The sequence below is a fragment of the Sorex araneus genome, chromosome 2 (assembly GCF_027595985.1).
Source record: "Sorex araneus isolate mSorAra2 chromosome 2, mSorAra2.pri, whole genome shotgun sequence".
In the NCBI taxonomy this organism is placed as follows: Eukaryota; Metazoa; Chordata; class Mammalia; order Eulipotyphla; family Soricidae; genus Sorex; species Sorex araneus.
In genome coordinates, this window is record NC_073303.1 from 36,054,078 (window position 1) to 36,072,641 (window position 18,564).

General features: G+C 48.2%; 1 protein-coding gene across 3 annotated transcripts in view; it reads left to right on the top strand.

Moving 5' to 3' along the window:
* Window positions 1–13,743: 13,743 nt before the first annotated feature.
* DIS3L (DIS3 like exosome 3'-5' exoribonuclease) overlaps window positions 13,744–18,564 on the top strand; it is a 34,341-nt gene continuing 29,520 nt past the window's right edge. Inside the window, exons 1-2 of one of the 3 annotated variants that reach the window (XM_055126252.1) lie at window positions 13,744–13,999; window positions 15,493–15,646. In XM_055126252.1, coding sequence (XP_054982227.1) covers window positions 13,861–13,999; window positions 15,493–15,646 — 293 coding nt within the window. In that variant the 5' untranslated portion in view covers window positions 13,744–13,860. The remainder of the gene's footprint in view (window positions 14,000–15,492; window positions 15,647–18,564) is intronic. The other 2 variants (XM_055126250.1, XM_055126251.1) reach the window with 2 other exon arrangements.

The following is an 18,564-nucleotide window of genomic DNA, read 5'->3' on the forward strand; positions in this document are numbered from 1 at the left end:
TGGAATAGATGTGTCACCTCTGTCTCCCCCGAAAGGTCCTGTTGAAATCTTATCCCCAGAGCGATGGTATTCACTCGTGGGCCAGTAAGAAGGGCTGAGTCATGAGGAGGTCCCCTCAGTGGGATTAGCGCCATCATAAAGGAGGGTCCAGAGAGACCCTGAGGAGTCTCCAGCCCTCTGAGGGTACGAGAGACATCTGCCATCAGAGTGCCCTCCTCTTCCCAGGCTGATGCCGTCCCTCAGTAGCCCACATCTGGGGTCCAGACCTGCGAGGAACACATTTCTGCTGTCCACAAGCTCCTGTTTTTCATGAGCTCCACCTGAGCAGATCAAGGCAGCAGCCAAAGGCTCAGGTGGCTGGAGACGCACAGCTTCTTGGGGTGAATCCAGCACAGACTCATTCAGGCACTGCAGTGAGGGGCTTTCGCAGGTGCAACCAAGACCCCAGTCCAGGCAGCTCAGAGGGGATTCTGCTCTGTGAGTCCTGACCTGATCAAGTGAGTACTTAAAGGGAACAGGTTCTTCTGGATGTGGAGGGTCCATGAGGCATGGGACTGGGGGTGGTCTCGGGGGTTAAGAATTGCTCAAACACCAATAAGGACACAGAAGCCTCACTCCTATGGTTGCAAGTAACTAAGTTTTGCCAACAGTTCAGTGCACGTAGGGCCCAGAGCCATTGTACAGCAGGTCGGATTTGCACGTGGCCAATTAAAGTTCGATCCCCAGTCTCCCACATGGTCCTTTGAGCCAGCCAGGAGAAATTCCTGAGTGCAGAACCAAGAGTAAGCCCTGAGCATCAGCAGGTGTGAAGGAGGAGGAGGAGGTAAGGAGAAGGAAGTGAGGAGGAGGAAGTGAGGAGAAGGAGGAAGAAGGAGGAGGAAGTGGTGGAGGAGGAGGAAGAAGAGGAGGCAGAAGACAACAATGATATACAGAGACCAGTGACATGGTACAGTGGGTAAGGCCTCAAAACTCCCCCACAAAAATAACAAGAAGACATAGAGAAGGGCAAAAAGCATATGAAAAAAAGATCTACATCACTTATCACCAGGGAAATGCAAATGAAAACAAAAATGAGATACCATCTCACATCACAGACACTGGCCCATGTCACAAAGAATAAGAACAACCAAGGTTGGTATGAATGTGGGGATAAAGGGACCCTCACTCGCTACTGGCGGGAACGTTGACTGATCCAGCCTTTTCGGAAAACCATATGGACACTTCTCTAAAAACTAGGAATTGAGATTTCATACCGCCCAGCAATTCTACGTCTTGGCATTTGCCGCCAAGGAGCCAAGAACTCTATTCAGAAAAGACATTTGCAGGTCTCTGTTTATTGTTCACAATAGCCCAAATCTGGAAACAACCCACGTGTCCTGGAACAGATGACTGAAACTATGATACACAGACCCAGTGAAATACTACTTGGCTATAAAGAAAAGATGAAATTATGTGATTCTTTGCCACCTGGAGAGTATCATGCTGAGTGAAGTTAGTCAGAAGGAGAGGGACAGACACAGAATGAGCTCACAGATGCAGGGTAGAAATAAACATGGTAGGAGAATCACAAATGCCCAAAAGCAACAGAAATATAAACTCCGTCTAGCCAGCAGATAAGTGGCCCAGCAACACGTCTCCCAAAGAAGACAATGCCACCAACCTTCCCTGGCAGACCGGTCCAGGCTGAGACCTCTGGGGTCTTCTTGGAATGGGGGTGGACAGACTCCCCCTTTCTGCCTGGAGACCCGGCAGCCACAGTCACACCCAACACCCTCCAACTCAGAAATGATCCAGCTCCACACGGAACCTCATCCAAAGGCCAAACACCAGATTGTTCCTGGTCAATAGCAACACCTCAGATTTTCATAGTACTGACATCCCAGGAGGACCCCAGAAAATCCGATGGGAAGGCTACATAAAGCATAGAACTCGATGAGGGGAAACAATAACCCAGAAGGCTCAGCTCGCACCAATCAGCACAGCAGATCCTCAGACAATATTAGTAACACCTGGGTGAGGTAGAACGATGACCACAAATAACCACAAATTATCAAGCTTTGGTCAAAGACTTGATAATTCCACTTGCCTTTGTGTTATAACAAACAATAGCACTGCACTGTCGCACTGTCGTCCCATTGTTCATCAATTTACTCGAGCGGACACCAGTAACATCTCCATTGTGAGACTTGTTGTCACTGTTTTTGGCATATTGAATACACCACGGGGAGCTTGCCAGGCTCTGCCGTGCCGGCGGGATACTCTCAGTAGCTTACTGGGCTCTCCAAGACGGATGGAGGACTAGAACCCGGGTCAGAGCAATAGCACAGCGGGTAGGGCGTTTGCCTTGCACACGGCCGACCTGGGTTCAATCCCTGGCATCCCATATGGTCCCCCAAGCACCACCAGGAGTAATTCCTGAGTGCAGAGCCAGGAGTAAACCCTGAGCCTCGCTAGGTGTGACCCAAAAAGCAAAATAGATAAATAAAAACTCTAAAAACCCCAACCCTTATCATTAGTGGTATCATAAACCATGGAGCCTAATATAAAGTGAAAAGAAAAAGGGGGATGAGACTTCAAAGCTCCAAAAAGAAATCGGTCTGGTTGACACCTTGATCTCAGCCTATGAATCTGAACTGAGAACCTGGCCAGGCCGTGTCCAAGCTTGTGACCTGCAGACACTGTGAGGGAGCAAGTGACGTGTTTGAAGCCACTAAGTAGGTGGTAAATAGAAATCTAAGCCCAGAGGTTTGAGTGCTTGGGCTGAAAATGCAAAGAAAATTTACTGTAAATGTGATTTCCCTACAAGCCCTCATTCGTCTTCCTTGAGAGTCAGGTCCAAAAGATGAGTTCAGTATGCCTTTTCATTATGAAATAATAAAAGTTAAAATGAAATATTTGAGGCACCAGGGTGATCGCTCATGGGGAAGCAGCATGTGCTTTGCAAGCTGGGACTTAGGTTAAATTCCCGACCCCTTGCTGGAATATTAAATGTTTATCCAAATCCTTGAACGCTTTCCTAAAAGTTAGGGTCATGATGACGTATTCCTCACCCTCTCTCCGTTTCTTCAGAAACTTTTCATTATATATATATTTTTTGGTTTTTGGGTCACACTGGGTGATGCACAGGGGTTACTCCTGGCTCTTCACTCAGGAATTACCCCTGGCGGTGCTCAGGGGACCATATGGGATGCTGGGATTAGAACCCGGGTCGGCCGCGTGCAAGGCAAACGCCCTACCTGCTGTGCTATGGCTCCAGCCCCAGAAACTTTTCATTATAAAGTTATAGAGTTCATAGTCTATCATCATCATCACTCCGTTGATCGTTGAATTTCTCGAGGACAAATGGAGAAGTTACTGAGACCGCTCGAGAAATTAAAGAAATTCATAGTCCATAATTACATGATAAAACTAGAGTCTAGGGGCTGGAGAGATAGTACAGCAGGTAGGATGCTCTCCTTGCATGTGGATGGCCTGGGTGTGATCCCTTTGATCTCCGGCACCCCATATGGTCCCCCAAGCACTGCCAGGAGTGGTCCCTGGGTGCAGAACCAGGAAGTACCCCGGGGCATTGCCAGGTGTGCCTCCCACCAAAAAAAGGAAGAAAGAAAAGAAAGAAAATCTACTTCCTCAACTTCAAACCAAATCAACTACAAAATAGTAAAAGAACAGGAAAATTCCTTGTAATATATTCATCCACTGAAATAACTCTATGCCCATGGATGGCATTCTACTAGAAATAATAATCCTACAAAGCAGAGGAAAAATTTAATTTTATTCAATAGCATCAATACAAAAAATTAAATGATAAATAGTAATGGTTCTGTTTTTGAATTACAAATGACAATCCACGTAACTGAATTTTCTTCTCATTTGTTTCAAGAATTAAAGGTTTTTCTTTTCTGTAATAATCAATGAAGCTTACTTTCTCATTAATTTTGGAGCATCTGGACTTTTGAGCTCCTGGATAAAGATATTGCTCAATATTATGGTTTGTTTGGCTTTGTGTTTGTGTCATATAATTGGATGCATTTTTTATTTACCATGCTAACTCAACCTTTTAATTTTCTTTTGCAGGTTGGGGTGAGGTTGGCTCCCATCCAGAGTTGCTAACCAGTAGTTCTCTGCAAGACCAAGTGGGTTAGAAGTAAGGCACTGGCCCTGCATGCAAACCAATGCCTTAGCACCTGTACTACCTGGGCCAGAGAGATGGTCCAGCAGGGGGGACATCTGCCTTGCATGAAGCCAACTGAGGTTCGATCCCCATAATCCCATATGGTCCCCTGAGCACTGCCAGGAGTCATTCCTGAGTGCAGAGCAAAAAACAAAATACCTGCACTATCTCTCTAGTCCCCAACCTTTCCTTTTTTCACACACAAATTCTATTTCATTGAGGTATCAAACTTTATTATAGTATTGGAATGCTACTTTAGACTTGCAGAGCTGCTTCTTGTCTAAAAGTCAATTTTTAACTCCTCATATACCAGTCCAGAGAGACTTTGGCTCAGTTCCAGTGACCTCCCACACCCTCTTCCCCCAATTTCTCCTGTCACCCCTAGGCCCTTCACAATTCCCCACCCCCTCAAAGGGAAAAAAAAACCAAAAACTCTATAAAACAGCGCCGCCTAGTGGTCTAAGGGCAAAATTATTTGCAGGTTTACTGCCCTGTAAAATTCTTCCGGAGAATTGGTAAGTACAAAATAATTTTCCCATAAAAAATTAGAAAGATGTAAGCAGAACATTTCAGAGTAATCATTGCAAAGTAGATTATGGGAATTCACGGTGTGTTCAGAGAGCCAGAAGGGAGCCGTTGTGTTTGCTGGAAAAGTGAAAATCAAGAACTAACAACCTTTAACATGTAGGAAATTCAATTTTCCCTAATAGTCTTGGCAGTCGTTTGTCCTGCCATGGTGCTTCCACTGAGACTGGGAACACATGAGAGGAGGCTGCCTCTTCTCACTGGGGTCCTCCTCGACACCCGTGTGACCTTCTGGAACCATGATGTTCTTGACAGCCGGTGCAGCAGCGTCTGTCCCCGACGGTACTGTGCAGTCACTGAGACTCTGTGAACAGGGCGTGTTACCCTAAGGTAGCTGGGTCAGTATCTGACTGCCCTTGGCTTCCAACTTCCCAAACTTAAAATAATCCCACTCTGGATCCCTAAGCCAATGATGGGTGGAGGAAGCGTTCAGGATGGGAGATGTGTGCTGGAAGTAGATAAAGGACCAAACATGATAGCTGCTCATTGTATTGAAACCACAATGCCCAAAAGGAGAGAGAGAGAGTATGGAGGAAATTGTCTGCCATAGAGGCAGGGGGAGGGTTGGGAAGGGGTGGATGGGGGGATATTGGGACATTGGTGGTGGAGAACGTACACTGGTGGAGGGATGGGTGTTCGATCATTGTATGACTGAAACTCAAACATGAAAACTTGTAACTGTATCTCATGGCGATTTAATTTTAAAAAATGTAAAAAAATAAAATCCCATTCTGTAACTCTTGATTCTCACAAACTAAGCACCGCTCCGTCGTTATTACCTGAGTCTCTACTCAAACTGCTTCATCTCTGAGCAGATGCTGAGCACATGTTCCGAGGCAATTCCTCTGTCTGTGTGGCGTCTTCAGGATCTGTGGCACTGGTCGCAGGACTCACGAGATACATGAATGCCCACGTGTTCACTCCCCTTCTAGAAATGCCATCATTTAGCATCCAGCCAACCTAAATTCCTCCAAGTCTTTTAAGGCATCTCTAGATCATGTCTAACACCTGATCACACCAAAGGGCTATGTACACAGTTGCTGCACTGTTTTGTTTAGAGAATAATGCCTCAAAAGAGGTCTGGACAGGGCTGGAGTGATAGCACAGCGGGTAGGGCATTTGCCTTGCACACAGCAGACCTGGGTTCGATTCCCAGCATCCCATATGGCCCCCTGAGCATCGCCAGGGGTAATTCCTGAGTGAAGAGCCGGGAGTAACCCCTGTGCATGACCCTGGGTGTGACCCGAAAAGAAAAAAAAAGAGGTCTGGACATATTCAGAACAGACACAATGGGACAGGCCTAACTGCATAGCACCAACTTTTATTTTTTCCCTTCTCTCTGTGCTTATTGTTATCCCCAGAGTTTGGAAATGCTCCTTTCGTTGGCATGGACCGGGAGTAGGGGACACACACTTGGTTGTATGGCAGTACCAGGGGTTATACTATGCAAGGGAACAAATGTGACACAAAGCCATATCCCCAGTCCCTTAATAGTCACTTTCTCTTTAAAGCCATACCCGGTGGTGCTCAGTGCTTAGTCCTGGCTTTGCACTCAGGAATCACTACTGGCTGGGTTTGGGGGGTCCTACAGGATGCTGGGGGTTAAATCCAAGTCATCCATGTGCAAGGGAAGCAAGGCAAACACCCTCTCCGCTACACTATTGCCCTGGCCCAGTCCCTATTTTTAATAGAAGTTGGCTGAATCCATGGAATTCAGAAAGTTGCCTGTACTTCCATTTCCTCTCCCAAGAGAAACTGTTGGTAACAGCATTACGGTTGAAATATTATTTGGAGGATTAAGTGAGAAATCACAAGCATAGCTCTTAGCGCAGTGCCCGGGAGTAAGAGCTTGGGCAACATTTGCTGAATCTATTGCTTGGATACAGCAAAATGTTGCACTTCAGAGTCTAGAAAGACTTCTAGGATACATACCAGCTCTCAGCCAGAGAGAATTACTGGGGGTTTTGTTAGGGAGGGTTGGGATCCCATCCGGTTGTGCTCAGGGCTTACTCCTGGTTCTGTGCTCAGGGATCAGTCCTGGCGGACTCAGGGAACCATGTACAGTGTTGGGGAGCGAACCAGGATCAGCTGCATGCAAGGCTAAAGTCTTAGCCCCTGTAGTATATCTCTGGCAAAGTACTTGGAAGAAATAAAGTCAAATGTAAACAAAACTTCAGTGTTTTGATTTGACTTGCTTCAGTACTGAAGTGTGTTGCAACAAGTCTGTGAAATTTTAAATACAAACATTAGTTCTGTTCACTTCGGTGACTTCTAGGCTTGGAGGTCACCTTTCAGAATTGTGTGTGTGTGTGTGTGATTTTGAAACCACATTCATGGCTGTCAATAGCTACTCCCAGCTCTGTGCTCAGCAGACCATGAGGTGCCAGGGACCAGGTCCAGGCCTACTGTGTGCAAATCATGTGCTCAGCCCACTGAGATCTCTCTGACCCCCGCCCCCAGAATTTCTTGTCCCCACTTCCCCTCCATCCTCCTGGCCTCTGTAATAATGCCCTCCCTCGTGGGCAAGCATTTTTGTTGTTGTTTCTTTGTTTTGAGGTCATATCCGGCAGTACTCAAGGCTCAATCCTGTCTCTGGACTGAATTCACTCCCAGGAGGATCAGGGGAACCATATGTGCTGCCGGGGATCAAACCTGGACTGGGTGCATGCAAGGCAAGTGGCTTCCCTGTTCAACTCTCTCTCTGGCCCTCACTCCCTTTGATCTTTGCACATGACCTCTGGCCGTGCCAATATCAGCAACTGCTGAATTATTACCCAAAGACCTTATCAAGAGGTTTGCCTACTGGCTGACATCACGGGGCCTATCTATTCTGAAATGGGAAGCAGAGACCCTCCCTGGGGGGATGGGGGGCTCCAGGTGCATCCACACCAGACCTGTGCCTTATGAAGGGCCCACACCACAGCTCCTGAAGCATGAGGCTTCTTATGCGGCCACATGACAGATCTACTTCACAAATTACAAGCTGCTCACAGTTATTCTTCCCATCATTCTGTGAGGACAGGCAGGGAAGACAGGGCAACCTTTAGGTCAATCCCTCAGCATCTTCCAGGGGGGTTAACTACAAAGACTCACGCCCAGCAGGTAAGAACACTAGAAATCAATGGGGGAAACATGTAGAAGCTCATCAAGCTCCATGAGCAAAAATAGTATCACTGAAGACATAAACAACACCGGGAAGTCCTCAGACAGTGTCTTTAGTAATGCCGTGATGAGAGTGTTCAATGGATTCAGTGAGAAGTGATAGCTCAGGTGGTCGGCAAAGCACAAGAAAATATGAGAGTCGAAGTAGGAAAACTGGGGCCAGAGTGATAGTACAACACATAGGGCGTTTTCCTGGCATTCTGCGAACCTGGATTCTATCCCTGGCATCCCATATGGTCCCTGAAGCAACACCAGGAATAATTTCTGAGTGCAGAGCCAGGAATAACCCCTGAGCATCACTGGTTGTGACCCAAAAAGCAAAAAAAAAAAAAAATTAAATTAAATTTAAAAAAAAAGAAATGAAAAAATCTGCATTCAGGAATGACAGAAATGAAGAACATGGTAGGTGATATTCAAAAGTCAATAGAAATTCTAAACAGCAGAATAACAGACACTGAGCAAGAGATCAAGGAGCTCCAAGATGAGGAGAAACTGCCAGGAAATAGCAGAAGGCAGAAAATAATCTAAAAAGAAATGAACAGCATCCCAGAGAACTATCAGATGAGTTCAAGAGGAACAAATATAGGAACCAGCAGAGTCTGTGAGGAAAATGAAGGCAAATGTGATAAAGAAACAATAGTTGGGGCTAGAGTGATAGCACAGTGGGTAGGGTGTTTGTCTTGCACATGGACAACCCGGGTTCGATTGCCAGCATCCCATATGGTCCCCCGAGCACCGCCAGGAGTAATTCCTGAGTACATAAGCCAAGAGTAAACCCCTAACACTGCTCGGTGTGACCCCCCAAAAAAATTAAACAAGAAATTTATAATAAAAAAAAAGAAGAAAGAAACAAACAAACAATAGCTAAGAAAATCATTGGTAAGAACTTACAGAGTTGAGGATTATAGACACTAAGACCCAGGAAACCTAAAGGGTCCCCGCGAAAACATACCCAATTAGAAAAACTCCAAGACACATTATACTCAAAATAGGACAAAAATTTAAAAATAAAATATTGAATGCGGTAAGATAGAAAAAGGAACTTACATACAAAGAAAAGCCCATTAGATGTGAGGAGATCTATCAAAAGAGACTCTACAAGCCAGAAGAGAATGGAGGCACAGGGTACAAATACCCAACAAAATGTACATCACAAGAACCCTCTACCCAGCTAGATTATCATTCGGATTTGAAGGAGTGACACAGAGCTTAATGACAGGCAGCAGCTCAGGGAATTCATAGCCTGGAAACCAGTTTTGTAGAAGCATTAAAGAGCTCCTTTAGGAGCAAAAAAAATAGGGGGGGCTGGAGCAATAGCACAACTGGTAGGGCATTTGCCTTGCACGCAGCCGACCCAGGTTCGATTCCCAGCATCCCACATGGTCCCCTGAGCACCACCAGGAGTGATTAACCTCTGTGCACCATAGGGTGTGACCCCAAAAAGCAAAAAAAAATTTTTTTTTAATTCCTTTAGGGGGCTGGAGAGGTGTCACAGTGGGTAGGGCGTTTGCTTTGCATGTGGTGGACCCGGGTTTGATTCCCAGCATCCCATATGGTTTCCTGAGCACCGCCAGGAGTAATTCCTGAGTGCATGAGCCAGGAGTAACCCCTGTGCATTGCCGGGTGTGACCCAAAAAAGCAAAATAGTAAAAATAAAAAAATAAAGAGCTCCTTTAAAGCAAGGAGAAACTTCCCATCCGGGGCACTGAGTATGACACTCACTAATGGTGCACATGGTTGTCCTCTACTAGATAAGAAAGGTTAGAAACATATAGTAATTAATCCTCACAGATTGACTTTTATTGATTTATTTTCTGATCATTCTATTTGCCATTCCTTTAAGTTTTACTGGACAAAGTAACATGAAATAAATATGCATGTGCCTGCCAGAGGGGCAGGACGAGGAGTGGGAGGGAGCAGCAGTGAAGTGCTTAGTGCTCGGTTGAAAGAGGCTGTGGTCATGCTCCAGAGAGCTCTGGCGTCAGCAGAATGCTAAAAGCTGGTGAAGCCTTCTGCCATCTACGCGCCGGGCTGGCAAGGAGAGGGAACCCCACACGGAGAAGTCAGTCCCCAAGCATCCTTGCCCGTATGGCACTGCACCAGGGCGCCGCTGGCTCTGGCACCCACGGAATTGACCCTTCCCCAGGAACTGGCTGCTGTTGAGTGCTCTTTTCCCTCCTGGACATTCTTACCTATGACCCAACGTCCACTGCCGATGCACAAACCGGTCCATCTCTGCAGGATCCACTAAATCTGTTTCCTCTCCCACTCCCTTGAGGGTCTTACAATTTAGAATTTCTATCAAACTTTTGAGCAACTGAGGGGCTGGAGTTATAGTACAGCTGGGAAGGCACTTGCCTTGTACACACCCAACCCAGATTTAATCCCTGACACCCCGTAGGGTCCCCCAAGCTCACCAGGAATGATCCTTGAGCACAAAGTCAGGAGTAAGCCCTGGGCACATCCAGGTGTGGCTAAAAAGAAAAAGAAAAGGAAAACAAAGAATAGAACAAGGTCCAGAGAGATAGTACAAGTTAAGGCACTTGCCTGGCGTGCAGCTTGGCTCAAGCTTGATCTGAGTCCAGGTACTGTATCTAAGTCTCCAAGTATCACCAGGTGCGGTCCCTTAGCACAGAACCAGGTGCACCAAGAAACAAAAAATACAAAAACAAAACAAAGTTTTGGATCAGTTTCATCAGGACATTTAATACTGAGTGAGCATTTTTTAAAGAAAAAACAAACAGGTTTGTTGTTACTGTTTTTGGCATATCCAATACGTCACGGGGAGCTTGCCAGGCTCTACCATGCGGGCAAGATACTCTCGGTAGCTTGCCGGGCTCTCCAAGAGGGACGAAGGACTCGAACCCGGGTCAGTCGCATGCAAGGCAAATGCCCTACCCGCTGTGCTATCACTCCAGATGATGATGATGATGATGATGATGATGATGATGATGATGATGATGATAATAATGCTTTAAGAAACCATTTTTTAAAAAGAACATTGAAGGTGAGTCACCAGCAGTCCTAAACTCTCTTCCATGACAGTGCCCTAAGACGCTGGCAGAGTCTCCCCCACGACAGTGCCCTAACACAGACGCTGGCTCTTTGCCCTCTGTGCGGAAGAGGCCCATGTTCTCTCTTGAACACGGCCCACTCTCTCTTTCCTTCCTCATAATCTCTAAATAACATTGTCCTTTTCAGTGACGGAAAGTGACAATCCGATAAAGAACACTAAAACTGACTTTCCTTTTCCTGCAAAGAGCAATTAATTCCTCATTCCTGCCCCAGTTCCAAAGCTCCCGTAGAAACAAGATGGTGGGGCAGGGGTGAGGTGCGGGGGTGGGGGGGAGGGAGCAAGAATCATTCCCCACACCAGGTAGATGGAGTGGCACTCAAGTACAGTTTAACACCTGCTGCGTGGAGCTGGTGACATGTCAGGTCTGTGTCAGGCAAGTGCTTAGGTACACTCATCAGTCCTAACCCACCGGCCACTGCCTTGGGGGACCACGGAGGGGGAGAGGAGGGCAGTAGGCTCCCCTCTGGAGGCAGCGCCCCCCTCCCCCCCCATGCCACATAAACCACCTGTAACGCAAGCAAAGAAGGTGCCTAAGGGGCCTCGGATTAGTGAACACTAATATCCAAAAGCCCTAGTTAGACAAAGTCGGGAGGGTAGAAAGAGAATTCCCCTTGGAGCTGGAGCGATAGCACAGTGGGTAGGGCGTTTGCTGAGAGAGAGAGAGAGAGAGAGAGAGAGAGAGAGAGAGAGAGAGAGAGAGAGAGAGAGAGGGAGAGAGAGAATTACCACACATGTACAACCAGCAGGCAGGGCCTGCAACCCAAGAGAAACCATTTCTCCTGGTGGGAAAGCTCAGTGGGAGGTTTTCCAGAGATTTCTGAGATCTAGCTTCTTATTTGTTTGGGGGCCACACCTGGCAATGGTAAGGGTTACTCCTGGCTCTGCACTCAGCAATCGCTCTTGGCAGTGCTGGGGGGGGGGGGGCAGAGGGGATCCTGGGGATCAAACCCAAGTCCGCTGCATGCAAGGCAAGTGCCCTACCCACTGCGCCCAACCCGCTCGCTCGAGTCCTCGGGCCTCGCTTCTTAACTTGTGGTGGTGAAACTGAATATGAGGGTCATTTTAAAATTAATTTCTTTATGATTTATTATCAGTCAATGTTTGTTTGACATGCCTACTTTAAAGGTCTATCTACCTCGGATCGTGTAAAAATATCACAGGCAGAAAGGGTGATAAATGGAAACCCTTTAATAAGTCCAGTTCTGGAAGACTGTGACTCTTGGGCTCAGGTCTGCCCTGGTTCTCTCTGCCCTCGTCTCTTCTATTTGTTTCTCAATAAACCAATTTTAGCTCTGGAATAATGAATCGCTTTGGAGGTCAATATAGTATTTCCTAAAGTGACAAAAGCAATTGTGGGTAGAGTCCCCAGGGGACACTCTCTACCTTAAAAGTTTCTGAGCCCCAACCTGGAGACTTTTAACATGTGAAGGACATATAATAAAAATAAGAGGGCATATAAAGAGAATTTTTCTTTAATAAAGACATTAAGGACGTTTAATAAAAATACGAGGGTGCCTGAGAAAACTGAGCATCTGTCAGAATCGTTTTTTTATGTCAGGAACAAATTACACTCTCCTTCTGGCCCGGAGTGAGCGGGGGCTCCCCTGCACTGCGGGCTGCTCTGTGGGCGTGCAGACGACCGCTTACATTTCCCAACTCTGCAGTTCTGCGTTGGAACTCGCATTATCCCACGCTGCAGATAACTTGACATAAAAATATGTTGAGTAAGGGACTCTTTTTAATATGTCCCCCCAGGTTCCAATAAACACTCCGACGGTCGCCGGGGGTCTGCTGGCTTCAGCCTCCTGGAAGCGCCTGCTCGCCCGGCCAGCCGGCTGCGCCTCCTCTGATCCACAGCTCAATAAACAAACGACTCGCTCAACTAGTCACAGGCAGCACAGAGCTGAGCTGACTCACCTGTGCACAGCCTGGACGTGAGCCGGCTTTGGAGAGCCAGATTCCGCTGTGAATCGTGACTCACTGGGCGCCTGCGCTTACCTGATGCTGCTCCATTACCTGTAAAAAGGGGCTAATAACGCTGGACCCGTGGGAATGACATGTGGCCATTGTACAGGAAGCTGCTGCTCAAGATCCAAAGGTCTGGGGGCGCGCTTGGAGGAGCCCAGCTTCAATCCAGACCAAGACCTGGCATCTCCGAGAGAATCTCAGCCTCTGAGGCATTACCAGCGCGGCAGGCTGTCATGCCTTTGGGGATGAAGAGACGGTTCCAGGGAAGGGATAGCTTTATGGTTTATACTCAGTTTGAATTTTGACATGAATTAAAAAATACAGGAGATGCAATAGCCCAGGGGGGCGGGCGCTGGCCTTGCATGTGTCCAACCCTAGTGCAATCCCTGGCATTTCATACGGTCCTCCAGGAACAGCAGGGGTGATTCCTGAGAGCAGCGTCAGGCGTAAGCCCTGAGCATTGCTGAGTGTGGTCCCAAAACCTTTTGTGTGTGTGTGTGTTTATAAAACAAACACGTTTGTTTTTTAATTATATATACATATATACATATATTTGTTTGTTAATAACATATACATATACATCTATGATTAAAAACCCTCTGTTGGAGGAGGGAGGGTTGTTGACTTCCTGAACCTTTGGGCTCTGAGTCAAAGGACGAGGAACTCGAAACAATGTAACGCTAATAACCACCCACGTGGGCGCGGGCGGCTCCCTGGCCCTGCGGGGAGAGGCACCAGCTCCCATCCCGCGCTGTGCTCCGCCGTCTCTGCTCCCGGCCTCCCCCGCTCGTCCGGACTCCGGCGCGCGGCTCCCGGGCCCGGCGGCGGGAAGGGCCGGGCCGGGGGCGGGCCCGGAGCCCCGGCCTGACCCACCCGGCGCCGCCCGCCGCCCGCCGCCATGCTGCAGAAGCGGGAGAAGGTGCTGCTGCTGCGGACCTTCCAGGGCCGGACGCTGCGGCTGGTGCGCGAGCACTACCTGCGGCCCTGCGTGCCCTGCAGCAGCCCGCTGTGCCCGCAGCCCGCCGTCTGCCGCAACGGTCGGCCGGGGCCGGGCGGGCCGGGCGGGCTGGGGTCGGGACCCGGGACCGGGCTGGGGCCGGGCGGGGGTCGGGGCCCGGGGCCGGGCCGGGGCCGGGCGGGGATCGGGGCTCGGGGCCCGGGGCCGAGGTCTGGGCCCGGCGGGCGGGCGCGGGTCGGGGCCGGGGCAGGGACCCGCGTCGTGCGAGCCCGAGTGCGCGGCGGGAGGCGGAGCGCCGAGGCCTGGGCCGGGCGCGGGGCGCGGGCTCTGGCCGGGGGCGGGCGCTGGTCTGGGGGCGGGCGCTGGCCGGGGCGGTGCGGCTCGGGCCACCCCTGCGCCCCGCTCGCTGAGTCCGGGCCGCTACCCTGCTAAGCCCCGGGCTCGGCTCCTCCCGCCGCGGCTTAGGCGCGGTTTCAGGAAGTGGCGGGGACGTGGGCCTGGGACCCCCAGAGCGCGGGGGCCTGAGCCCTTGGCGGCCCAGCGCGGGCGCCGAGCGGCGCGAGCCTTTCCAGCGGGTGTTTGGGGGGATCCGAGGCCCCCGGGCGTCTTCGGCCCCGGAACCGGGGCCTGAGCCAGGAAGCCCCAGGACTGTTGGTGTGCCACCGCCCCCTTCCCTCCCCCCCCCCCCCCCCCCGAGTTAAGAGGAAAGATGCAGGGGTTGCCTACTGTGCTATAAAGGATCAGCCCTGGCACCGCCCTGGAGCCACACCTGGAGTTATTGTTTAGCCCAACGTCAGGGAAGCCAAGGTGCTGAATTAACTCCAACTAGGAGAATGTTTGATCCTTTTTTTTTTTTTTTTTGCTTTTTGGGTCACACCCGGCGATGCACAGGGGTCACTCCTGGCTCTGCACTCAGGAATTTCCACTGGCAGTGATCAGGGGACCATATGGGATGCTGGGAATCGAATCCAGGTCGGCCCGTGTGCAAGGCAAACGCCCTACCCGCTGTGCTATCTCTCCAGCCCTCATTTGGTCCTTTAAGAACTTCACTTAGTGGGGGCCAAAGGGGTTGCCCAGAGGGGATGCACTTGCCTTGCACTCCGCCCCTGCCCCCCGTTTGTGGGTTTTCTGGGGTTTCTTTGTTTTTGTTTTTGTTTTTTTATGGGGGAGGGGAGTCAGTACATCACACCCACTCATGCCCAGGGCTTACTCCTGGCTCTGCACTCAGGAATTCCTCCCAATGGTGCTCAGGGAATCATACCGGATGCCCGGGATGGAACCCTGGTCGACCACGTGCAAGGCAAATGCCCTACTCACTGTTACTATTGCTCCAGCCACCCCCACCCCTTCATTTGATGCCCTGCACCCCATATAATGTCCCTGCTCCCCAGCACCACCGGGAGTGATCCAGGAGTAAGGCCTGAGCACCATTGGGTGTGGTCCCCTCATAAAAAAAAAATTAAAACTTGGCTTTGTAGTTGAGATTAGAAGTTATTTGACCCCCGGGACACCATGCGAGTGCTGTGGCTTGGAAACACTGTCTAATGGCCTATGTTCTGAATTCTGCTTCAGATGGCAAACTTCTGTCGAGTGACCTGACTCATTACATGATCCCAGACTGGAAAGTCGTGCAAGATTACCTGGAGATCCTGGAGTTCCCAGAGCTGAAGGGGATTATCTTCATGCACACGGCCTGCCAGGCGGTGCAGCATCAGAGAGGCCGCAGGTACCTGTTTGCGTTTGGTATTGATCACTTGGACCCCTGTGCACCTTCAGAAAGACCTCCTGTCGGAGAGGGGAGCCACAGGGAGAAATTCATCATTTTGTAGAAAAGTTGGAGCTGATTTGGTATTTTTCTTTCAGTTTGTTTGGTTTTTGTTTGGGGGCCGCAATAGGTGATGCTCAGGGCTTAGTCCTGTCTCTGCACTCAGGCCTCACTCCTGGTGGTGATCAGGGAACCATACGGGATGCTGGGGATCGTACTTGGATTGGCTATAGGCAAGTCAAGCCTCCTACCTGCTGTAATGTCACTTAGGCCCCTAGTTTGGTATTTTCTGGGCTAGTGCAAACTGCTGTGCCATCATTGCATATTTCTGCTTCGACAGCGGCCCAAAGATCCAACTGTAGATCAATAAACTAGATGTCCCTAGGATGTGGGTGTTTAAGATTCTTGGCTGTAGGTTTGCATTTTTAAAGTACCAGAGTTATTGCTTGTTTCTCAGCGATAGCACATATTATTTCATTTTCTAATTTATAGATCTACTACTTCAGAAGCTTTTTCTGGGTCTGGGGGGGGAGTAGACTCTTACTTTTTCCTTTTAAGCTCCTTTATTGTGGATGCAAATTGTACTTGTAGTGATTTATTCAGTGCAGCCAGAAATAACTTGTTTTATTTTTAGATTATTAGTATAACTACCCACCATAATAATTATATTTGCCCAAACAAGCATTTCTGATTAAAATCGGTTGAAAATGCTGGCCTTGTATCTAAATGAAGGGCTTTTAAACAAATACTCTGGAAAATGGTTTTGTTTCATTTAGCATTGGGAAAAGATTGATGATTTAAACTAGAAGACTGTATTGAAATAGCATATTAGAATTATATCCTACCTCTTAAAGCCCCACGTTATTTAAACAGTAGAAACTGTTTTTATTCTTTTTTAAATGCTGTGACTTCTTGTTCAGACTTTGGTAGTAAAAATGAAGTGTGTTTATTTGTATATGAAAATGATAAGTTGTTCTTATTATGCGTTCAGTTCAAAAATGCATTAACTAGACTGTACACAGGTTTTCAAATAGAATATTTTTAAAAGGAGCTGGAAGTTGATTTTGCTCAGACACAAAGATATAGATGTTTGTACATATCCAGGTTTAAATGCTGTTCCAGATGTCGTATTTCAATTTCTGCTGCTAAAATCAATGTGTTGTTGTCATTCAGGTTACTGAAGTATTGCTGAGCCCTTTCAGCTTCTTTTTTCTAAATTATTTTTAATATAAGGATTGTTTTTAAAAACCAATTCCTCGAACATCCAAAAGCAAAGAATTGGAATTGAAATGTCTTTTTTTTTCCCCTGCACATTTCAAAAGTTGTTAACTTGATGAAAACCTATTGGTTTTCCACTGCTTTCCCATTTCTCTGAATCCACTAAATGCAAAAACAAAAGATGAGAAGAATGAAATAGAATGAAATACAATGATGCATGTATTTCCCATCTGGTAAGCACACCGGGAGCACCTGCTTCCAAGCCTTCTGCAGAACAAAAGGAAGTCTTGGTCCCTCTCTCAAGAAAACTGTGTTCTTGTTGGAGTTAGATGCCAGAAGTCAGATGCAGGATCATTGCATGCAGAACACACAAAGAGCATGAGGAAATATGGGGCACAGACATTAGGCTAGAAAGTCCTGTAAAGACCAGATGGAGCGGAGTACAGCAGAGAGGATGCTTGCCTGGCATGCATCCAACCTGAGTTCAATCCCCCTCATCCTATATGTTCCCCCGAGCACCACCAGGAGTGATTCCCTGAGTGCAGAGCCAGGAGTAAACCCTGAGCACCTCTAACAAAAAACAGTTTAGGAGGGGCTGGAGCAATAGCACAGCGGGGAGGGCGTTTGCCTTGCACGCGGCTGACCCGGGTTCGATTCCCAGCATCCCATATGGTCCCCTGAGCATCGCCAGGGGTGATTCCTGAGTGCAGACCCAGGAGTAACCCCTGTGCACTGCTGGGTGTGACCCAAAAAGCAAAAAAACAAAAACAAAAAAAAAACAAAACAAAAAACAGTTTAGGAATGGAGAGATAGTCCAAGGGTTCAGGCTGTTGCCTTGCACACAATCTTCTCAGCACCACATCTGGTCCCCCAGGAGTGACCTCTGAGCACAGAGCCAGGAGGAAGCCCTGAGTACCAATGGGTGTGGCCCCAAAACCAAAAATAAATAAATTGGTCTGAAGAAGATAGTTTACTTGTTGTCCCCCACCCCCTACCCCCAAGAACTTGTTTAAAATGTTTAGATAGTGGATGTTTCCATTTTTTTTTTCTGAGATTTTTTTCAGCTCAAGACAGTTGACTCCATGGCATAGTTGTCCTGTCATTCAGACCAAACTTGTTCATGGTCCCATGATGCTCTCTGCTCACTCCTTGCTGGATGCTCATATATCTAATTCCATCTGCCTCACCAATCCTGACTAGCAAAAATATGACTGTATTGTATGGATGCATTATTAAATTATCACCGGGCACCCACATGCCTACCAAAAAGTCCGACTGTCAGACTCAGAGTGATTCGCTGTTTGTTCCCCACGTTCTCCATTAATATTCTTCTGCCATTTGTTCATTTGTTTTATCTGGCTTGATAAATCGGTAGCTGACAAATGGAAACGCACACTGCAAATCTAAGGGAAAAATAGGTGGGTGAAACTTAAAAGAGGGAGAACGCTTTGTGTGCAGTGACAATTGACAAGGATTGTCACTTTTCCGATTGGGGTGGTAGCCTCCAGGGCCGGGTGGTGGACTGTTCTAGTCTTGCAGAGGCCAGCATGGGTTTATGGCTCTGAGAATTCTGAGACACCATTACCTTATATTTGGTTTATGGTGGTCACAAAAGGTGTGAGTTCTTTCCTTTATTCATTTGGAAAACATTGGCTGAGCCC